This window comes from Eucyclogobius newberryi, unplaced genomic scaffold (genome assembly GCF_026437365.1).
Source record: "Eucyclogobius newberryi isolate DKJ021-1_F unplaced genomic scaffold, fEucNew1.0.hap1 SCAF_6, whole genome shotgun sequence".
Classification (NCBI taxonomy): Eukaryota; Metazoa; Chordata; class Actinopteri; order Gobiiformes; family Gobiidae; genus Eucyclogobius; species Eucyclogobius newberryi.
Genome location: NW_027316278.1, coordinates 24,710,289 through 24,734,349, shown reverse-complemented (window position 1 = coordinate 24,734,349; position 24,061 = coordinate 24,710,289). Strand labels below are relative to the sequence as shown.

The 24,061-nt window shown below is 41.6% G+C and overlaps 1 protein-coding gene across 1 annotated transcript; it reads left to right on the top strand.

Annotated features, from left to right (window-relative positions):
• The first annotated feature begins 126 nt into the window (after nucleotides 1–126).
• nos1 (nitric oxide synthase 1 (neuronal)) lies at nucleotides 127–24,015 on the top strand. The gene is made up of 29 exons (XM_072432449.1): nucleotides 127–317; nucleotides 2,392–3,106; nucleotides 5,554–5,653; nucleotides 7,912–8,037; nucleotides 9,910–10,055; nucleotides 10,134–10,296; nucleotides 10,627–10,718; nucleotides 12,259–12,400; nucleotides 12,484–12,623; nucleotides 13,728–13,902; nucleotides 13,987–14,088; nucleotides 14,183–14,377; nucleotides 14,540–14,625; nucleotides 14,840–14,984; nucleotides 15,652–15,756; nucleotides 15,842–15,900; nucleotides 16,128–16,244; nucleotides 16,330–16,504; nucleotides 16,583–16,721; nucleotides 16,831–16,909; nucleotides 17,308–17,501; nucleotides 17,750–17,919; nucleotides 19,137–19,347; nucleotides 19,780–19,867; nucleotides 19,983–20,104; nucleotides 20,185–20,333; nucleotides 20,408–20,602; nucleotides 21,189–21,307; nucleotides 22,003–24,015. Exons 1-29 carry the CDS (start codon nucleotides 209–211, stop codon nucleotides 22,016–22,018), a joined length of 4,374 nt encoding a protein of 1,457 aa, XP_072288550.1. The 5' UTR covers nucleotides 127–208; the 3' UTR covers nucleotides 22,019–24,015.
• The last annotated feature ends 46 nt before the right edge of the window (nucleotides 24,016–24,061 follow it).

Genomic DNA, 24,061 nt, shown 5'->3' with positions numbered 1-24,061 from the left:
AGATCTTTTTGCAGTGTCCTGGGGGCCAGTCTTATCAGAGGCCCTTCGTCCAGCGCGCTCTGCTCACGACGGGGTTGATGACGCCAACTCACCTCCAACTGATTGAGAAGCTCGTGCGCGGTTGTGTCACGGTGTCTTTATAAGGCGGCCCCACAGTGCGCGCGGAGTCACAAGCATGCCTCGTCTCTAGAGGCAGAGCGCGCTGTGGATGACAGAACCGTGCAGCCGCCGCTCAACACCACACCGCCCGACAACGCTCCACTTTGAGCGCAAGTTTCCAGCTGCTGGTTGCAGTGACCTCGACCCGGTTCTCAGGGGTGAGTTTGTGTTTCATTTCTGCCCGCTTTTGTCTGTGTTGTAGTTTATTATCGCGCTGCATTCCGCCGCTCTGAACAAAAAGATGTTGGAAAGGATGGACTCTACACGCAAAGAGTCGTCGACAGCTTTTTAGAAAGAATTGTTGAAAACATATAGCCTTTGAAAATAAAACTTTTTGGCAATGTGTTTTTGGATACTTTGGATATATAGTCGATAGAACTTGTTGCGTTTACGAAATATATTTTGCAAAAACAGTTGAGCGCATTTTCCGACCGGAGACCAGAAAACAAATGGCAGGAATATTTTCAGGGAAGGTATAATTTACTGTGATTTTTTGAGCTTGTTTTGGTGTGTGACTTTGCACTGGGCTATTATTAGATGACCTCTGATTGTTTAAAAAATGTTTTGTGCTGCGGATCCGTGCACCGTGCTGGTTGACGCCAGAAATAGGGAGGAATATCATTGTTTCTCGGAGCCCTGTTACCATCTGCTTATTTGTGTCGCTTAGTTCTGACTGGACTCTATTCCTAAAGCTGACTGTCATCAAATAAACCCGAGAAACCACCTGTTCGTACATGGTTATCTGCATATTTTGTGAACATTTTCAACAAAACGCAGGTTGTAACAAAGTAGATGCATAGAAGGAATAGAAGTGAAGTGACAAAACATGTTGTAGAAAAAGCTTTGTAGAAAGATCAATATATCGTGTATTGACTTGTTTGGGACATTTCTATTATTGATTGGATAGGTTTAAAATACTTACACGTATGTAGGATCGGATGTTCTAGTTTAGCTCGAACTTAAAATATGCTTAATGTTTTGTCAATATTGCATGAACATTTCTCTGACTAAGTTTTGAACTGAGCAGCCAAAGTGATGACGATGTTGATGAAGGAGGTTGTTAGTGTTTTAAAGTGTTTTGTGTAGGCGCTGAAAGCAGGGGCAGTGTGAGAGCTTTGCGCGCGGAGCTGACCTTGGTTCTGAAAACGGCTCCAGCTGTTGCCCGTGCGCTTCCCGCCTCAAAGCACGCGGGACACAGGCTGTTTTGAGCGTGTGAAAGATCGCTTTGTGAGCCTTCGTAGGACGGTGTGACAGCACAAAATAACTGCATGTACGCTCCAACATACAAGCGCTTCTAATGTGTAATGCCAAGTGCGCTTGGCTCGGTGTGAAGATATAGCTTATTTTACAGCTGCAACTGTTCAGGGCAGTGCAACTTACCACGAGTTGCCTAAAATAATTAGCACTGTAATATCTAATTATACAGCTTTTGCCCTGCACATGTAAAATGCTCATCTTAATTATCAGTTACTTCCTATGCGATTGCATTCACAGATTTAGTGGCTAAAATCAACGTTAATGAATATTCAGTAACAATAATAGAAATCCTTAATCCTAATAATACACATTGAATACATTTGAACAGAGGTAATGTATACAAGTGGGAATGATTCATAGTTAATAATTTTAGGATCTTCAAAAGGGAATCCAACAAACAAGCGCCTGCAGTGATTTTAATTTACCTTCATTTTTCTAGTCAAAACATTAAGGACACATTAATTCTTATTTACAGTGTTGTGCAGAAACATCGTGCCTTATTTATCATAATATAGCATTTAAGCTCCTTTTATGCATAGTATTAACTGCCTTAGTGAGTTTAAGGCAGTGTTTGAAACTTGATTTTACAAATAATAAAATTCTAAGTTTAAGCTGGACCTCACACCCAAACTGCATGCCATGCGCTTCTATAAATAGAGCCCTATGTAGCCAAACTAATATTTGCCTTTGCAGCCAAGTATGATTCACTATTGAGCTATTGAGATGAGAATGACGAGTTAAATCTGCGTAAGAGCAGTTCTAATTGAGGTATAATAGATTTTCTTGTCCATTATAATTGTTGCACCTGTGGCTGAAGAAGAGCTAATGATGTGTGGAGCTAATATTGTTTCAGAAACTGCGTCAATAATGCATGTGCCCTCCATGACTGATCCACACACTACTGTGAGCACGTCAAGGTAATTTCCCAAGCTAATAGAAGTTCTATTTCCTCCCCGCCCTCTGCTTGTGTTTCAGAAACCTCCCTGGGGACACGTTCATACACACAAGTAGACACTGACGGCACCATGCAGGAGTCAGAGCCCACAGTCTGCCAGCTGCAACCCAACATCATCTCAGTGCGTCTCTTCAAGAGGAAGGTGGGCGGGCTGGGCTTCCTGGTGAAGCAGAGGGTCTCCAAGCCACCTGTCATTGTGTCTGACTTGATCCGGGGTGGAGCGGCTGAGGAGTGCGGCCTGGTGCAGGTGGGAGACATTGTATTGGCTGTAAACAACAAGCCCCTGGTGGATCTTTCATATGAGAGGGCACTGGAGACACTGAAGAATGTGTCTCCTGAAAGCCACGCAGTGCTGATCCTGCGCGGGCCCGAGGGCTACACCACCCACCTGGAGACCACTCTGTCTGGAGACGGACGCCAGCGCACAGTCAGGGTCACTCGGCCCACAATCCCTCCATCTAAGTCCTACGAGCACTGCGCCGCACAGCTCAGAGCCATCGAAAACCTGTCCTCTCCTTCCATCACCCACTCCATCCTGCAGAAGGGAGGGGTGCAGGACCCCCTGCTGCTGCGAGATGGGGGCCGCTCTGCTCTGCTCTGCAACGGGCTGGAGGAAAATGAGCTGCTGAAGGAGATTGAACCTGTACTGCGCCTCATCAAGAACAGCAAGAGAGAGCTCAACGGGGAAGGCCAGAGGAATGTTGCCAGGAAGGACGTTGAGATCCAAGTATCCTGGTAATTGTAATCTTGTTGTTCAAGTGTCTTTGTTTCCATCAGGAAAGCTCTGTTAGAATGAGAATAAGGAATAAAGAGCCAACCAGAGCTATATGTGCTGTCATGAGAGGTGCACTTGGCCCTTGGTTCTGAAAACAACAGCCACATCTCCACTTGAGCACATCTCTGAGCCCAAACCATCTTGACATAAGCAGCACTGCCAGCTCTAATCTCACCTGATATGACTCACAGAACAGCGCCAACTAATTACTGTTTGCTTGTTTGTCAATACAAAATGCAAATTTCAATAACATACTAAGCTATTAATGAGTTTGATAAAAGGAATTTAAACATTTGAAGCCTGAAAGCAGCTGCTCTCTTCAATCAACTTCCCCCGATGTCTGGTTTATTTACTTAAGATGGTCTGAAACAGCTTTATGGATCAATAAAGTCTAAGTTTAAATGTAAAAAGTGGCTTATATTTAAAAAAAAACAACTTTATTAATCTTTCACTTTAAAACAACATTAAAAAAAAAATAGACTTGGTGACGGACAGTTTGAGGCCTTGTGTATTAGTGAAGTGAGACTTGTACTGTCTGCCAGAACTGCAATTGATTGAAAAACATAAAATTAAGCCTAATTTGTACCGTTCACGTGATGTGAAGCAGTGGTTTAAAACACTTTCTCCATTTCAAAAGATTGATACCTGTGTGGAGCAGTGGGTTTGAACGTAACGTCTCTAATTTAGCCTCATGTTGCAAGTACTATAAACAAAACCAATGTGAGCCACTTTACATTTATTTGTAGTCCACACAATTAGATATGTTTCATTAATCCAGTTAAGGTTCTTTTTCTGCTCTGAAAGTAAAGGTGTGAGTTTTATGAAGCAATTACTGCACCTTAAATGCTCTTTTAATTAGTGTAGTGCGTCAAACTTCAGCAAAGGGAAAAACTTTTACAACATACATTTGCTCAAGAAGAGGGTACAATTTTATGGATGGTATCTCAGGAGTGGATGGCTCTGTTTGGTAATCATGAACTTGACAAAATGTTTAGTGCCCCTATTTTTCCTTAGAATATTGTATTGGCAGCTCACTCATTATCTGTTGAGCCTCGTTGAATCAATATCTCATTCTTGACCTATCCCTGGTCGACCTCTCTTTACAAAATTGCACTTTGAGTGATTCATCGCTGTCTAGGACAAGTCAGTCTTGCTTAAATGCTTTACTTAATGGGGGCCTCAATGTGCCAAGGACTCATTTAAAGCTCAAGGCTATTTGTATCCTTGGATTTTAATGTGAACAGCTTAAAACATGCACTATAATTCTCCAGCTAGGTATTCCTGACCAAAACTAACTCGAGCTCTGGAGGTGGGTCTCTGGGTGCTGCGCTGAGGTCGCCCACTGCTCCAAACAAGACTCCTTAGTGTCATTGAAGGACTGGTCAAATGCCAAGGAGGAAATGTCTTAACTGGGACATTAAACTATAAGAACAAACAGGGAAAGAAAACCCCTCTTTTTTATTTTGTTTTTGACTTATTCTAAATATAAACCTGAATTGAACAGAGAATAAAGCTATAATATTTTAGTTTTTTGTTGTTTAAAGAAAGGACTTTTGTTTCTGCATGTCTAAAGCCCCTTATGGTAGAATATGTTTCCTCAAATGGAACCAAAGCAGAGCCCCACTGAGAAGGCGAGAAGGGACGCCTGTGACAATTTACAATCAGCATGGACACGTGCATGCGGGGGAGGCAGTGTGAACGGCGCTGGATGCGAGTGGGTGTTTTCGCTTGCAGATTTGAAATGGTGTGGAATTGAGTTTGCCGTATTTGTTCATGTGTCATACGGCTCTTGTACAGCGGCGGAGCAGAGCGAGCCCCCTCCCCGTGTCTCATCAAGCCCCTCAATCACATAGAGAACCGCTCCGAGTGAGATCTATCACCGTTTGCCTGTTCTTATCTATGGGAGATGAGTGGGAACTGTTAATTATTTCATTATGCCTTAATCGGCTAATTACGCTCCAGATGAATCCCTTCATCCACAAATCCAATGCTGATTGTGATTGTGACCATTACAAACCTTACAATATTAGATAATGAAGAGTAATCATTTGGGGGTTTGGTGAAATTGTGTATGAAATGTAAGGCAGACCATGACTTTTTAGCTGAAAGACTGTTTGATATTGAGGGGGATTTATTTATTATGTATTATTCAGGATTTGAATCATCTTCGATATCGGACTTTTCAAAAACAAAATAAATATGGCTTTGATGAACATGAACATTAGCTATACAGACTTTTAAACTGACATTAAAAAAAAAAAAAAAAAAAAATCCATTTTCTTCCTTTTCTTCCTCAATGTCTTGTTGTGGGTTAGGCTTACTTGTACATGTGTAGTTTTGTAATGTTTGAAGCTGTGTTGGCTTGTTGGGAACGGGCCACCTGACTGACCTGTGTGACTCCTTGCAGGGAGCATGGCGTGGGAAATGGGACGTCCCCACATCTGTTGCAGGAGAAGGACGAGGCGCTGGAAAACATGCCCGTGGAGCACCGCAGCGACCCTGACAAGGTAATGCAACACTAGAAGTTTCTTGTTGTCGGATTACTAATGGGAACTTATGCCTCTCACTTTTTCTAATGCACCATAATCCTCACTTTAGCTTGTGAAACAGAGCCTGCACTTGTCACATACAGCGAGAGATCCCATCACCTACGAGGTATTAGACTCTTCCGGCCGAACACAAATCTGCTGTGGCCTTAAATCCAGCTTAGAGCTCGCATGTGAGGGTCTGGTCTCAGGTCTGCCCGTAATCTGCACATGGCCCGTGTCATCCACCCACTTGCGACGTCACTTGCGCTTCCATCAATGGGTCCGGATGAAGCCAAATCATTGCAGTATAGGCTTAATGAATGAGTGCAGCTGTTGATCCATGGCTCCTCTTGAAAACATTCAGGCCCCGGACCTGCAGGGGAGAGCAATGTGCAATACGCTCGCCACCTCGTAAAGCTCTCTGCGTCGGTGCACGTAGTCAAGTTTTTAAGATTTGGAAAATGTTTGTATAGTTGGAATAGTTGGAGATTATCCATGTTTATTGACACCATGGCCAACATTTGGTAAAATACTTACATTCAGTGACTGATCAAACTTTCTAAATGGTAAACTGACAAACAGAAGCACTTTATACTTCTAAAAGGGTAAACTTGAATGACCAGAATTTCCACGATTATTGAATTGACCAAATCTTGACTAGACTTAGACTTGCTGCAAATAATGTTTTTAAGTTCTACTAACTAAAAAGGTGAAATGTGCTGGGGTGCATGCAGTGCTACATGTATTGATATATTTGAATAAAAATGCCAGCAAACTATAGTTATCTGGATATTCTGGCCTCCTGGTAACTTTTACATAAGAAATCTAAACCGAATATTTTAAATTTAACTCCTTTTGATCACATGTTTTTGAGAAACGAAATGAAGTTTCATATTTTTCAAAGGAAAGTGCTTTATTAAAATTGCAGGTCTTTATCAAGAACAATTTCAAGTGACACACTTGTTTTTGAAGAAATGTCTCAATCAGTCTGTCTTCTGCCCAGATTTAATATGATTATTTTTTCACATTCCTGAAGCTGAGACCCCCCTGTGCTGAGACATGCGTGTCAGACCTTGAAGGCAATTATGCAATTATATAGTAGCAAAACACATTCAATAATTAACACATGGAATAATAGTTTCCTTCACTTCCCCTTGTCAGCTGTCTGCTTCTCGTCAGTTATATTCCTCTTAAGTTTTAATTTGATAGACAGAAAAACTTTTAACTATGTAACTGCATTTACGAGATTAAGCTCTGGTGATTACATTCCCCAATGAAATTATCCTTATCAGATTAGCAATTATGTTCATTTCCATCTTGTGTGTGCTCCATCTGTTCTATCCACACCTTCTCCAGGCTGAGCTTTGTGATTGATGAGTGACAGGAAGCAGACGTCTGCCTATTACCTGCTCTCCTGCTGCTTTATAGCTTTTATAAAAATGAAATGCCTTGTAACCAGTTTATGAACATATTACTGTGCCATTAGCACAAACTATATAATGTACAGATTTTTTTTAAATTCTGACCTTTTAAACATTAAATCTCTATATTAGGAATTCCTCGTAGCCCAGTAGTCGTCCCTGGGCTCACAGTGATGGGAAAAGTCACATATGAGCTCCACAGCAGGGGAACTGCTACTGGAGCATGAATCTTAGAATGAAGGACTTTTTCTCTACTAAATCAAACTGGCTCTAACTACCGAGTTACACTGCAGTTGGAGAGGCCATGAAATGACAGGCAGTTTGGAGCAGTGTGACTCCCAGGGTAGTTAAGATGTGATTGTTTGACTGTTGCCTTGAAGCAGCTCCACTGTATGATTTAACAATACCAGGGGAGATGAAGGCGCGCCCCACAAAGGTGCAGGATTGATTACTCGGCTCTTGGAAATCACCAGCTGCTTTGCTTTTCAAATGCTTAGAGTAGGCTGCGGGGTGAAATTGCATGAATTCATAAGCCAATAGATGTCAGGCTGGAGAGCAGAAGCAGCTTGGTGTTGGCTCACCATCAGCCTGCTGCTAAATACTGATTGCCTTTGTCGAAGAGTGAGGAATACAGCTAGAACTGTCAGAGATCGGTGCAAATGGATTCTGTACAGGGCAGAGTCAGTGGGCGAAGCACATCTCCACTAGAAAAGAGGAGGGGAAACATTTTAAACATTCCAAACTTGTGATAATTGAAGCATTGTGACCGTTTTGTTATGTCTCAGACTTTCACAAGCTTTGTTTTGTGTTGCTAAGGGAAAGATGTCGCCCACCAAGTCTCAGCAGAACGGCAGCCCCTCCAAGTGCCCCCGTTTCATGAAGGTGAAAAACTGGGAGACTGGCGCGGTCTACAATGACGTCCTGCACCAGAACACTGGAAAAGTATGTTCTTTAAATCCATATGTACTCGAAAGTAAAGGCTGGATTTAAGTGTGCGTAGCCTTTTTATTTCAGTTTCTGTTTTTTGTCTGTTCGGACTCGCTGTGAGCAGGTGACCACAGATTATATGATGCAACACGAATGTAACAAAAACACACCTGCTCTGCAATGCTTGCCACTACAATGACAAACTGTCTTTGTATACCTGTAATTCAAGTGTGGAAACATCAGTGCAGATGCAATGCCTGTGAAATAAAATGCATATCGTCTGTGACTTCAATTGCCGCTGATAAAATGCCACACTGTAAACTGGTTAGAGTAACGTTCAGAAAACCTGCAGCAGAAATGATCTGGTTTCTACTGATTTCAAATGACCTTTCTACCATTCACAACACTGAGTCTTTGCAGGTCAATAATCGCATTTGGTGATATTCCTCAAAGCATTTTTTGAAAGGTTATCTATCCAGCTATATTTTATGGATGCAAAGAATAGATCTTACAAGAAACAGCCAAAGTTTGATTATTTGAGTGTAACCCAGACTTTTGTTATAGTTGCGATTGTGTATAAAACTATTTACAGATCCAAGCCAAATATACATTACTGCAGCCATTTGCAAACAGACGAGCGGTTCTGTGCATCCTAATGAAGTGCTTGTGATGGCATCTTCAGATTTATTATACATTGCGGACATTGGCATATTCATGGCTGATCCGTCACTTACGAAAAGGACAGCTGGCTTCAATGAAAGCCCGGAGCGGACGAGCTGGAGCACAAGTGATTCCTTTGTCTTATTTCCGACACTCTCTGCTTAACTCATACTTTACCCCCCTTCCCCAACCATCTTTGTTCTCTTTTGTAATGTTGTATACTTTTCATCTGTTTTTGCTTAGCTGCTAGTTTTTGCAACAGCTGTTGGCATTTGTTTTGACCAGCGTGTCTAAAATGGGGATATTTTTTCTTGTAAAATGGTCGAAGGGTCATGAATTAGTCTATTTCGGATGCATTGCAGGCTTTGAACAGTGCTGGTGGGTGGTTCCGTGTAAGAAGCCTCTTTTAGTCTGGTTGGGGTCATTGATAGATTTCCCCTTATTTCCCTTATTTGCTTGCATGATGCTGTGGTCGTCAGCACTTGCTCAAGTGGTCTATAGTTACGGCATTTGTGCAGACGGCTGACTAGAGTTGTAACATTAATTCAACATTAATTCCGGTAGGTGAGTCACTGACTCATTCATGCCATGAGAAAGTAAACTGATAATCACAGTACAGGAAAGGTATGCTTCTGCTTTGTCATGACGCTTTATCCATGCACGTCAATTGGAGAGAGTTTGAAAATATTCCAAATCCATTTTATTTTGTACGAACAAGTTGGCACAGAATGAAATGATGTGCAAACTGAAATATATTGGTAATTGTCCAAGTCCATGTAATCCTGGTCTATAATAGAAAAATCATCTCATCTGAACAGTGTTATGGCTGGCACTCGTGTCTCACAGCAAGAAGGTTGCAGGTTTGACTCCCGGGCAATACCAGGCCTTTCTGCAGAGATGTCATTCCCTCAATAGTTCTGACCAAGCTGAGCTCAAGATCTGGAGATGGATCCCCGGTGATGTACGGCAGCAGCTCACTGCTCCTGACAGGTCGCCCCAGGGGCATTGGAGGATGGGTCAAATGCAGAGAATGAGTTTTCCTCATGAGGGTGTGTAAAGTGTACCTTAACCTTAACCCATAGTGAACTGTCACCCTTTCTTGGTTATGTTTGTCCTCCAAACTCATTCAGAAATGTACTTTTACTTGTAAAAATGGTTTCAAATCTTGAAACCATTCATTCTTGAAAAATTGAGGATGCTCTTGAACTTTTTTGATTTGTTTTGTAGATGCAGATGTGCAGTGAAAACGTGTGCAGTGGTTCTGTGATGATGCCAAACCACTATGTTCGTAAAGGGGAAGAGGTCCGAACCCATGAGCAGCTGCTGTCACTGGCTACAGACTTTTTTGACCAGTATTATACCTCCATCAAAAGGCAAGCGGTTGGAGTGTGGCGTAAGCACTCAAACTCTAATTTCTTAACTATGTAATCATTATACTTTACCACTCTTAGGTTTGGCTCCAAGGCTCATATGGACAGGCTGGATGAAGTGACTAAGGAAATTGAATCCTCAGGCTCATATCAGCTCAAAGACACAGAGCTCATCTATGGAGCCAAGCATGCCTGGAGGAATGCTGCTCGTTGTGTGGGGAGGATTCAGTGGTCCAAACTTCAGGTAACTACTGTAAACCTATCCATGAAAGAAGACTTATTATGCTACAGAAAAATCAACTATGAGCTTTTAACTATGTGCCATTTAAGGCCGTACAAATTGGGGAAAATCCAATTGCATTCTACTGACAAGCATTGCTAAATTTGTTTTGAAGGTCAGGATTATGTTCAGAGTTATGTGCATATTTTAAACTCCTCCACTGCACTGAATTACTGCATTAATCTTAATATTTATGGGCACTAAATTAGTCTCGTCTAGCTAATGTGGACGATTAAACATTTTATTTAAATTTTGCTGATGTTTGTATGATGCAAATTGTCAAACTGATTTCAGGTTTTTGATGCAAGAGACTGCACAACGGCTCATGGAATGTACAACTACATTTGCAACCACATCAAATATGCCACCAACAAAGGCAACCTGAGGTAACTTTGAAACACCACATTTAATACGTTATTCTTCTCCTGCACCCCATCTGTCACCTGCCGTACCCGTGCTCATGGCTGTCTACCCTGACGTGACCCACTGTCGCATCTGTCAGGCTGTGCGCTGTGCCTCTTTAACACACTTTTGTGACACTATCTGCTGCCTGTCTTTTAGGAGAAGGCAGACAGCCAGTCTTCAACCTGCAGACTTTTCTGCCAAGTCATAATCTCATCTGACACCTCTTATTTACTTGTCAGCTGATGGATGGTTTGTGACTCATTACTTGATTTAGCGTTGGCCTTCTGAAGGACAGTGGGAGATGCGTGTTGGTGGCAGAATGCATTACATCTGCTCAACTGCAAGCGTTTTATCACTGAAAAGTATTAGAATCATGAATAACTTTGGAAGATGCCAACATAAAATCCGTGATAGGTTTCATTCGTGCAACTTTCTGTGTCGGCATAAATGTAATTTCTATAATTATTTTTACACAGTGTAAGAGTGGTGTTTAATCAGTGATAGTGATTTTGTGGAATATACACATATTTTGGAGATTTGGTTTGAAAAGTGTGCCTTGCCCTTGGGTGTATGACGGCCTCCCTCCAATTTGAAGAAAATCCAGTAGCGAGTTAGGACAGACAGTGGGTTGAATGTCTTGACTTGTTACTGAGTAGACATTTAATTTGAGTTGCTAGCACATAAATCTTTTTTTAGACATCGAACTGTAGTGACTACATGTTGCAGGAATGGTATCGCAGACAGTTGACACTAGTGGCCCAGATTGCTCCCAGCTGTGCTCCCTACAGCGACTTACAGCAGCTTAGCAGAATTAACTCTTTACCCCTTTTGGCATTAACGCTCGAGCAAAATGTACTTCTAGGAATTGATAGTTGGACCATTCAGGCTGTTACCTTTGGCTTCTCTATGTTATGAAAGTGGATCATAGGATTATTTATGACACATGGAAATGGGGCTGAACTATTTTTGAGAGGACTCTAATTACATACATTTCCCCCAGACCAGCAGTGTGATTGCAAACAGCTTGTCCGAGTGTGTTCGTTAAAATCTGGATTAATTTCAGAGTGTGCATGAAGCATTAATCTTTGAGTAAACTAATACAAAAAGTGCTTTTCAGTGGTTTTCAGAGAATGTTTTTAGTAGTCTTAACTACAGGGTTTATTGACCATATTTTGTCGATTGAGGTGCACATCATGATTAATCAGCCATGTAACGGTGCAACCAATTTAAAATCTCAAATATAAATGATTTATAGTTCTAGGTCTGTCACATTTTTCAAGAATTATTGTGGAAAAGGATATTGAAGACCCCTTTTTACCACACGGTAAACCTAAAGTCAGATAAATGCAGTAAAGACTTGAAACTCTTATGTAGTTAGTAAGAATCTATAATCGGTCATAGATGTTAATTATTTGACACACACTACAGCTTAAATGTCATCACACTACACAAACTTCCTCACTACTGCAAATGATGACCGGTTTATATGGCTGCACTCAAGTTGTGTGTGTGTGCCTGCAGGTCAGCTATCACCATTTTCCCGCAAAGAACTGATGATAAACATGACTTTCGAGTGTGGAACAGCCAGCTCATAAGATATGCAGGCTACAAGCAGCCGGACGGCTCAATCCTGGGCGACCCTGCCAACGTAGAATTCACAGAGGTAGACATTTGCAGATTTGTCGATATTATGTATATACAAATTTATGTATAAATTCATTCCCACATTTGGGTTTGGCTGTGCAGATTTGCATGCAGCTCGGATGGAAGGCTCCAAAGGGACGGTTTGATGTTTTGCCCCTGCTGCTCCAAGCTAACGGAAATGACCCTGAGCTTTTTGAAATCCCTGAGGATCTGGTCCTGGAGGTGCCCATTACACACCCAAAGTGAGTGTCTTCTTCATTTATTTGAATAAAACGGTGAGATCAAACAAACGTGCCACTTATTCCCAGCGATCACAGCTTTCTGTTGCGATGTTATTTCAGACACATTAAAATGTTTGGTTATATTTTCCTCGCTGCTTGTGACCCGTGTGCATTTTTACATTGGTTTGTTGTTGAGCAGATCTCAAGTCAAAATATTCAGCAGCAGCCGCACGACAGTTTGCATGATAGCTAAGAAATAAGGATAGATTTCAGGCAGAGTGACCACTACATCACGACACAAAAGGCAAGTGCGATCCCCCGGACACTGCTCCTTGCCAGACTCTTGAAAATTGGCACGTAGTAGTTCTGTTCTATGCATCAGCTTTGACCCATAGTTCCAGCAGCCACCTTTCGCAGCCTGTCGGCACCAACCACAGCTCATTATCACAGATTGGGACCATACTCACAAAATTAATCCTTTTTTCCATCAATCCTCCAGAGTACAAGTGAGTAATAGGAGGGAGACTGGGGTCTTCTAGTCGTTCTAGTTTTGTTCAGCCTAGACTATACATTTATAGTGTGCAACTAAAAACTCCAGAGTTTACAAGGACCCAAACATTGACATTGCAATGATTCCAATTACTGGGTTATTTTGTCAAGATTATGAGGAGGATCTTGTTCAAGGGATTCACAAAATAGGCTGGGAGTTTCTGAGATGTATAAAAAAAACTATCAACTTGCAATTTTTTTTTTTTTTTTTAACGCACAGAAGAATAATAAAAACTTAAAAGTAAAAGAGTAGTCCAAAAAAAAAAAACTACTCAGTCAGGCATTATGTCCAATCTGCCTTTATGCCCAATCTGAGTTTTTTTGTTTTGTTTTTGCTGCAACTTCAAAATGATTAAAATGTATTAACCAAAACTGATACATTTCAAAACCAAACAAATATCATAAACATTTCATTTCTCTGCCTTATTACGGCAACTACAATGGGTCTTCTTGGGATGGGATCACTTGGTTGGTTGGGGTGTAGGTCTGAAACGTTTGGGAACCCCTGATTTAGTCTTAAACTAATGATTACACAAATACACAGCTGTAAAAATGCATCTTTGTTTTTGTGTGCAGATTTGAGTGGTTCAAAGATTTGGATCTGAAGTGGTACGGCCTTCCAGCTGTGGCTAACATGCTGCTGGAGGTGGGGGGTCTAGAGTTCACAGCTTGTCCCTTCAGTGGCTGGTACATGGGCACAGAGATTGGAGTGAGGGATTTCTGTGACGCTTCACGCTACAACATTCTAGAGGTATAAATGAGCACCCAAAAATGGAAAGGACCAATCATACTACATAACTTTATAATACAAGCCCAATAATATGTGGTTTTATAGGAAGTTGCAAACCTGATGAATTTGGACACAAGAAAGACTTCCTCCTTGTGGAAAGACCAGGCTTTAGTGGAGATCAACATTGCAGTTCTCCACAGCTTCCAGGTTTGGCTTATGCAGTAAATGTATTGGCAAAATACAGAATGTAATCTAATGACGGACCTATATATAAAATAATATATTTGTAATTTTTCTGCAGGCATGCAAAGTAACCATAGTAGACCACCACTCGGCAACAGAGTCCTTTATGAAACACATGGAGAACGAATACCGTGTTCGAGGTGGTTGTCCTGGAGACTGGGTTTGGATTGTGCCTCCAATGTCAGGAAGCATCACACCAGTGTTTCACCAAGAAATGCTTAATTACCGCCTAACTCCTTCTTTTGAGTATCAGGTAAACGAGTCAGTGTGTTTCACGTTTCTGTGGCCTCAACCTGGGTACATAGATGCGCAGGATTTTGATCTTTATACCATGCTTATCATGTGCACTTGTTCTCAAGTGAACTTTTTGTCTCAACCTATTCCTGACTTGTAAACATGTTTTTTCCCTCTATAGCCTGATCCATGGAACACTCATGTATGGAAAGGGGTCAATGGGACACCTACAAGGAAAAGGGCTATTGGTTTCAAGAAGCTTGCCAAGTGAGTATGCATATTTTTTAAGCCTACCGCAAGCCCAAGTCACACAAAACTGAGTTACTTTCTAATCAACCCCTTGGAGACTAAGCAGAACTTTGCACAGACAACATACACATTTCTATTTCTGTAATAAAATTGCTAGGAGATGGGTAATAATAACTGCCCCTTTCCATGTGTCAACAATTGGTGAAGTTGTAATTTTTGTATATTTTGACAGGGCTGTGAAGTTTTCAGCCAAGCTGATGGGCCAGGCTATGGCCAAGAGGGTGAAGGCCACCATACTGTTTGCAACAGAGACGGGCAAATCTCACGACTACGCCAAAACTCTATGTGAAATCTTCAAACATGCTTTTGATGCCAAGGTACACTTGCTCTGTCCTTGCATCATATCTTAAATTTAAACTGGCATGCAAGTTAATGGAAAAAACACCAGGACCTTTCCCTCTCTGAGCAGTCTTTTAGTAACTTTGCTTTTCCGTTCACTTGGGAAAATTTCCTACAGCCTTTGGCTTTGAATAGTCCAAACTACTGCATTGATCGCCCTAAGTGTGAACGATTTCAGAAAATGAGAGAGAAGCATCCTTATCTCAGTCACAATGTAGCTCCAGGTCATGTCTTATTTTCCCTTCTTTCCTCCTTGTGCACATCTTTTTAGAGGCAATTCATGCGCGTGGGTGTGTGGATAGATTGTAGGGCAGTTTCAAGCGCCCTGGGCAAATCTTTGTTATCGTGTTGTGGGGCTAAAGCCTGTTTTTCTTTTCACGCCTTGAGTTTTATGTATGTGTGTGTACGTGTGTGTTTGAATACAAGTGGGCCATCATGGCAAACGGGATCATGAGTGTATGAGTGGTGTATTGCAGTTGTGCGCTCGCTCTGTGGCAGCAGCATATCATCATCTCGTTAGGGGCGAGGACAGAGTGGTCATTACATGCTCCTCTGCCAGAGGCTGTGTGTTCAGCCTTAATTCACACGCTGGGTCATCTGTCATTGGAGTGTATGTTCAGTGTAACTCTCCGTTTGTCATTCTAGGTTATGTCCATGGATGAGTATGACGTGGTGGACCTGGAGCATGAGACGCTGGTGATAGCAGTGACCAGCACATTTGGGAATGGTGATCCTCCTGAAAACGGGGAGGTGAGAATGTCCCATAAACCAACAGTACTTAATTAAGCGCAGCCCAGTGCTCTAATTACCACTGGCCTTTCTGTGTTCTCTGCAGAAATTTGGAGCTGCCTTAATGGAGATGCGTCATCCAACATCCAACATCGAAGAAAGAAAGTGAGTGCATTTGAATTGGTAAAAGCTGCAATTGTATGTCATTAAAATTCCATCTGCAAACTAAATACATCCACAGAATTTAACAAACATTTTCAGAAATGTATGTGAATTTATTAGTTTTGCAATAATGTCACACTATCCAATGTGGAGGCTACTGGACCTGTTTTTTTTAAACTGCACACTATGATGGAACTGAATAATCTTTGATATGTTTCCCCCTCTTGCAGGAGTTACAAGGTGCGGTTCAACAGTGTGTCCTCCTACTCTGACACGCGCAAGTCCTCCAGTGATGAACCAGAAACAAAGATCAACTTTGAGGGCACAGGGCCACTTGCTAATGTCAGGTACATAATATATTTACATTTTTGGGAAAAATATTAGATTAAATACAAGGCTGCAACGGATGGTTCATTCTTTGGTTCGTTTTAGGTTTTCTGTGTTTGGCCTTGGCTCCAGGGCCTACCCACACTTCTGCGCCTTTGCCCATGCAGTAGACACCTTGTTTGAGGAGCTTGGAGGAGAGCGTATTATGCGCATGGGAGAGGGAGATGAACTGTGTGGTCAAGAAGAATCATTTAGAACTTGGGCCAAAAAAGTTTTCAAGGTGGGTATTCTTATGAGCGTGCCCATTTCTTAAGGATTTGTGAAGTCAAATTCTTTTGCCTATGCATTTCTTTTCTAGGCTGCATGTGATGTTTTCTGTGTTGGTGACGATGTAAACATTGAAAAGGCGAATGATTCTTTGATTAGCAACGACCACAGTTGGAAGAAGAGCAAATTCCGGTTGACCTACACTGCAGAGGCCCCAGCTCTCACAGAAGGTCAGGGCTTGAGATTGTGCACTTTTTGTTGAGGAGGCATTTAAACATGAATTTAATTTAAAATTTAATTATATACTGATTCTGCTGTTTGTGGACTTTCTCTGTGCAGCATTGCACAGCATGCATAAGAAAAAAGTGTATGGAGCCAAGATTCTTGAGTCTGAGAATCTACAAAGTCAAAAATCCAAGTAAGTGGCACTAAATTCACTAAACGATCTAATTGAGCAGACTTCATTCTTTTGTTGTTTCATCATTTTTGTAGTCTAGCACACTACCGTTCTTAGTTTTTGGATGTGCGTGTCCTTCCTCCTTCCAAGTACAGATAAGGGAAAACTCATTTACGCGTCTAATAGTATTTTCCTAACCGTTTCTTGCTCTATGCAATTGAATACCTCTTGTAGCGTAATCTAAGTGCGCTGTAAATGAGCAGTAGTGTTCAGAGTATGGTCGAAAGTACTCCCAGTGTGTTTATGCGCCCAATGTGTGTGTTTTTATACATTTTAGAAATCTTGGGGCTAGGCCAAAACATCCAAATGCCAAAATGATCAGATCAGACTAAATCTCCTTATCTCTGCCCTCTATACAGTCGCTCCACCATATTTGTACGGCTCCACACAAACAACCATGACAGCCTGAGCTACCATCCCGGCGACCATCTGGGCATCTTCCCTGGCAACCACGAGGACCTGGTTACAGCGCTCATAGAGAAACTGGAGGACGCACCGCCTGTCAATCAAATCATCAAAGTGGAGTTTCTTGAGGAGAGAAACACTGCCCTTGGTGGGTGACATTAACAACTCGTCTTTACAAATCTAGTCTCTGTGTGGGTAGCTTTTCAAACAAGAAATCGCTGCTTATGAAAGGCAAGATGTGTCCAGAGAGCTGCATATTGGCAAACAGTTGGTGGTTTTGTGTGAATAAGGTGTTGTAAAACTGTTTGTCTATGCATAGATTGGAGTTTGTGTGTGGGGACTTGGCGATTAGAAAGTTGTCTATTCTAATGTTGCTCTTGCTATTGTAATATGAAGGTGTTATCAGCAACTGGACAAATGAGACCCGAATTCCACCTTGCACCATCTACCAGGCTTTCCAGTACTTCATGGACATCACCACACCACCAAGCCCAGTTCTGCTGCAGCAGTTTGCTGCTCTGGCAACCAATGAAGACCAGAAAAAAAGACTGGAAGTGCTCAGCAAGGTAATGATACTAACTCTAACATTCAGCATGGAAACTCTTAAAGGTGGAATGGACGATTTTTTTCAGCAAATTTTTCATCATATTTCCTCGTGGCGTGGATAAATCATTTGTCCTGCCACGTATCAATCATAAAACGCACCTACCGCTCACCTGCTGCCGCGTGCGGTTCCTCCCCACGTTTCCGCGTGCCTAAGCGCATGGATCTATCATAATATAGTTCCCTCAGTGTACGGGGCAAAATGAAGACGGACAAAGACAGTTCGAGCTGACTCAGGAGTGGACAGAAATCTACGGTAGACGAGAGATGCGATGCGCTCGGTTGTGCTAATAAACAAACGCACGTGTGTGTTGTGCGCACTTCCGCCTGCGTTCACAAATCGCCAAAAAATCGTCCATTGGCCTTTTTAATTTGGCTAATTCATCCACTATGGGATTGTTAAAGGTGCACAATGAAGCTTTCCTGTCAACTGCTTGGAGATGTTTTGCTTTATATGTAAAGTTTCTCAGAGTGGGATTAAACTTCATGAAGACAAGTTTAAATAAAAGTGTTTTTTAATATTTAATGCCACACTGAATCTTTTGGCAATACAAAAACGGACAACTAGGTGCCAGACCACATGGGGCACCTTTTTTAAGTGATTTCAAAACGGATGTATTGACTCTTCTTTGAAGGCCAATTCAAGCCTCAAGCCTTATTTTTACACACAAACTGTCCATTTTTGTCTAATACGAGCTTGTTATTTGGCCTGAAACGGTTTTCCCCCCTGATGACGTTCACTCGTCAGGAAGTTCAGGCAAAGTGCCCATTCCTGTTGTTTATTTCTAAAGACCAGTTGGACCTCTGATGCCATGTTAAACAAGCACAATTTAACCCTTAAAAAAAAGAGAAAAAAAAGATAAACTATAAAAATGCATTGATTACCAATTGTCTCCTTTTTAAACAATGCTCACAGTGCACCGCTTGTGTTAGTGTGGTGGAATGTGTCTACAATATGGCAAATTACATTGCCATAGCAACAAGTATGTAATAGTGATTGGGATTCATACATTTTCACTCGGAATACTCAATATACAAAATTTCAATACACTTTTTGAATTAACGCTTTAATTATTAATGTTGTGTGGCACGTCTTAAAATCTCTATTGTTTTTTAACATCAGGCTTCATGAAAATTAGGCATTGTCTGACTTGCTTGTCTGACTTGCTTGTGTCTCCAGGGCCTGCAGGAGTACGAGGAGTGGAAGTGGTACAATAACTCTACACTGGTGGAGGTGCTGGAGGAGTTCCCTTCTATTCAAATGCCCTCAACACTACTCCTTACCCAACTGCCCCTGCTGCAGCCCCGTTACTACTCTATTAGCTCCTCGCCAGATGTGCACCCAGGGGAGATCCACCTGACTGTGGCTGTGGTCTCTTACCGTGCCAAAGGTAACACCAGACATTGTGAAAGACCTTTATTTTGTGACCTCTGTTTTCTTAGACAAAATGCTGTGAGCTCATTGTGTGGTTAATTAAAACTGGCTTTTCAAGGTTGCTGGGAAGTGAAAATCTACCGAGCGAATGACTATGTAGCTGTTAAAGTAACATGAAAGACTCATTTCAAGCAACATTGATACAATATTCATTATGAAGCACAGGCTGTGAGGCTGATAATGTTTGAAACGACAGTATAATATTGATTACATCTTCAAACTAGTAAAGTTTACATGAGAGTATAAATTGATAAGGCGTAGGTTCTTGTGCACTAGAGGGGGGAAATATTCAGCTTGGAACATGTTATGATCACTCCTATCCACTTGGTCTGAGCTCTGAGTTGGCGGTATGGAAGAAACTAAAGTGCTTGTCTGTTATTACTTTCAGATGGAAAAGGACCTATCCACCATGGAGTGTGCTCTTCATGGCTTAACAGGATTCAAAAGGGGGAGATGGTGCCCTGTTTTGTCAGAGGGTAATTCAATTATCCTTGTCTTTCACCACAACATATATGCAAATACAGAATGCATTTAAAGCTGTAGCCATGTGTGTAACAGATTACTGAATTCATTATTTGACATGTGTTTCAGTGCCCCCTCCTTCCGGCTTCCTAAAGACAACCATGCACCCTGTATTCTGGTTGGTCCAGGAACTGGGATCGCCCCATTCAGGAGCTTTTGGCAGCAGAGACTGTATGATCTTGAACATAACGGTTAGCATTCACTTCTGTATCATTTAAACTTTATTTCACAATTCTAGACAACCATTTAACTCGAGGCATTTTGTGTTCAGGGATTGAGTCGTGCCCCATGATCCTTGTGTTTGGATGTCGGCAATCTGAGATTGATCACATTTACAAAGAGGAGACCATCCAAGCTAAAAACAGAAACATTTTCAAGGAGCTCTATGCTGCGTATTCAAGAGAACCCGGCAAACCAAAGGTTAAAAAAAAAAAGATTATTATTTTACACCTGCTAAAGTACTTAAAAATGATTGTCATTGGTGTGTGGTTCAGAAATATGTCCAGAATGTACTGCGTGAGCAGCTGTCGGAGACAGTGTACCAGTGCCTGAAGCAGGAGCGAGGACACATCTATGTGTGTGGAGATGTGACTATGGCTGGAGATGTTCTCAAGACTGTTCAGCAAATCATAAAGCAGCATGGTCACATGAGCTTAGAGGACGCAGGCGTGTTCATCAGCAAGCTCCGGGTGAGTACACCAGCATCCAACTTAAAGGTTTAATAGAGGATTTTTCGCCGATTTGAGAAATCGGCGTCTGCCATCAAACCTCGAACATGAACATACAACAGCTCCAATGCTACACATGCGTTTGTTTGCATTTGCACGACCGGATCGCATCCCATCTCTTGTCTCCACAGATTTCTGTCTCTTCTGAGCCAGCTCGAACACAGTTTTTCTCTGTCGTCCCTCAGCCATTTTTGTACTTCGCGGTCCGAAGTGTGGACAGACACTGAAGGAACTCGCTGCTAGCTTTGCTAAACACACACCGGCATATCAACCACGCATGCGCAGCCATTGGCCCTTCCACATTGGCCCTTCCACATTGGCCCTTCCACATTGGCCCTTCCACATTGGCCCTTCCACATTGGCCCTTCCACATTGGCCCTTCCACATTGGCCCTTCCACATTGGCCCTTCCACATTGGCCCTTCCACATTGGCCCTTCCACATTGGCCCTTCCACATTGGGCCTTCAAATTTACTTAATGCAGTTTAGTGAACCAAACAAAAGATCAGCATATTCATATGATTGAGCTTGATTGCGTTGCCTTTCAGGATGAAAACCGCTACCATGAGGACATTTTTGGTGTCACCTTGCGCACCTATGAAGTCACTAACCGCCTGCGCTCAGAGTCCATTGCTTTCATCGAGGAGAACAAAAAGGACTCTGATGAGTGAGTACCCCTCAATCATGTGTGCCAGAGCATCAGGCCATTTAGGGAGGAATGGATGTCCTGCTGAGACTAAGATGTTTACAAAGTGGTCAATTTCTCTAATGACCTTGTTTTTAAAGAGAATTATTAGCCTGAATATAGCTGCAGTATTAAGATGTAGTATTGTATTTTTTTTCCTCTGAAGAGTTTTGATTTGAAGAAATGGGTAAACAGAAGGCTGTGTGACAAAGCGGAAGTAGTGGGAACAGTGTTATGGACAGTAAATCTCTTTAGTGTGCCTTTTATCAGACTTAAAGAGTGCTGAGAGCCAGTTATGTGTTCAAATCTAACTCCATCTTCCAACCTGTAGTTATTGGCACCAGGAGGTGTGATCACCCCTTGTTTCCAGTGAAAACAGTGGTTACCATAGTAACCCATGTAGAAAGCCGTTTAAAAGGGCTTAGATGAGGAGTGAGTGGCTCTCTTCAAATATGTTTGTGTCTTATTTGTGCTTATTCAAGATTTGACACTTCACTTATCCATGCACTAGAACAAAACAAGGACCCTACATCACTACTATGGCTCATTAAGCAACAGCATGATGTGGATTGTCACTTGAATTTCACATTTGGCCATCAGTGCATGTTTGTTGGATGAGTAATCGCTGTAGCATCTATTATCTTGAGGCAATTGCTTACAATGTCTTTTTTTTTCAGGGTTTTCTGCTCGTAGGTCTCACCAACAGTCAGTCTGGATGGATCCACGTCACTGAAAGAATACTGTGCCAACTTTTGTACTGTAAAAATGGGTTGCTCCTTTTTGATACTACTTAATTTCTGTTGGGCTCTGCAATTTGTCTGTAGCAAACAGGAAATGTTTTGAGATTATGTTCTGCTTGTCCAAATAATATTTGAAATGGTTTTAAAATGTGCACTTAGTGAAATGACCTGCCTCATTGTGAATGCATGACCAAGACAAGAATATACTCAAGAATATATTATACTGTGTTATTGTTACAGTTAAATGCTTTCTTTGAGTTTGCAAAAACTTGTATGGCATTGACTGAAATTCCTTCAGAATTTTTTAAATGAACAGAAGAGCAAAGCTGGATGATAGTTTGTCTTTTTTAAACATTAATTGAAGAAGAATCAACAGGCCAGACATGACGCCAGAGAAAAAGCCAATCCAATGTCTCCTCCTAAATTATAAAAAACAATTCTGTCACGGCCCCAAACAAGCAATTCCACTGTTCATTGGTCATCCATCAGAGTGCATCAGCCGCAGTGGCAGTTCTTTAGTGGCCCGTCTATCCTCTCATCACTACTCTCCAGCTGGTGCTTGTGTCCACAACAGCTGCACGAGAATGTGGATGCCTTAAATCTAGCCCACAAACTATTATCTTTATCAATGCTTATGCTATCCAAGTCTACAACTACTTATGTGTTCAATGTAACTGTAAACAAGTGAGGCAAAAATCACTGGTGGAAAGGTATTGTTGAATAAGTCTATAAATATTAAATTGTGATTTAATAAAGTATCTTTGTAAGTAAAAAAAATGTAACATTATTTTGGCTGTCAACCAAACTGGGATGGAGCATCATAAACACGTGTGCCTCTTGCCTTACATTATCTCTGCCTCTGCATCCCTCTTCTTGGTGTCTGCATGATTCTCTGGTGGCTCACGCTCCGATCTCACTGTGACCTGTGTAGCATGGGCGTGCCAGACCTGACCAGTGTGTCTATGTGGGTGTGGCTGTGATGTGTGTGTGCATGTGTGGCCTCAGGTGTACTCTGCTTTCATCTACTGCTTCTCATCTCTCCTCGTCATATTATGAACTGGGCATGCATTGGCTCTCTGACTCATATTCTATTTTATTGTACAGATGGTGTTGTGGTCTGTAGGAAACGGCCCACGTGGCTTTGGCGTTCTTAGCTTGACTTTGGCACCCATCGTTCAGCACTTTTTTAATTGAGACTGGAAATTAGACTGGCGCTGTGGTCATACGCTGCTTTCAAACGAGTCAGGCTAAAGATTTGAATATGCATGCAAGAGCCGCACTGCTGCTTGTTCATCCATTTTGCAGAAACCTGTTGCTTCCATGTTTGTCTTTTTTTCTTTATGAAAAATATTTAATATGGCATGACTATTTAATACATGTAATTTTCAACAAGCTTTTGCAACAGCTGACATATTTTTCTCACCACTGTCCTTGTTGCCCTTGTTATGAATGAATGCCCCCTTTGTAGAAATTATTTAATTATTTTGTTTAATTGTATTGAGCTGTCAAATGTCTGTGATGTAAAATGTGCAAAAGGAAAACAAAGCTTCTATATAAATATATACATAACTTGTATTCAGAGTATAAAATATAAAGAATCTCTTTTCTAAGAATGTATTTTGAATAAGTAAAAAAGCACTGATTTAAAAATTACAAATGTTTTTTGTCTGTGTGGGCTAAAAACGCAGCACTAAATCAATGCATGATGTTTTTAGTTCCTAGTTTAAAAAAAGCTGTCTTAACCAGTACTGTGTTGGTCAGTGACACTGTATGGGCCTGCCGGGCCTCTCCATCTATGGACTTGAGGTTTCTTCTGTGTTTGCATATTGCTGCTATAATTATCTCCAGTCAACCAATGCTACTATGACCTTTGCTGTGTTAATGATTATATCACATTTTAATGCATCAACTGCAAGGACTTTGCATTTACAAATAAATATTTACAGAGTAGTCAGTTTTCTTGTTTTTATTTTTCACTTCGACAAATGATTTCATT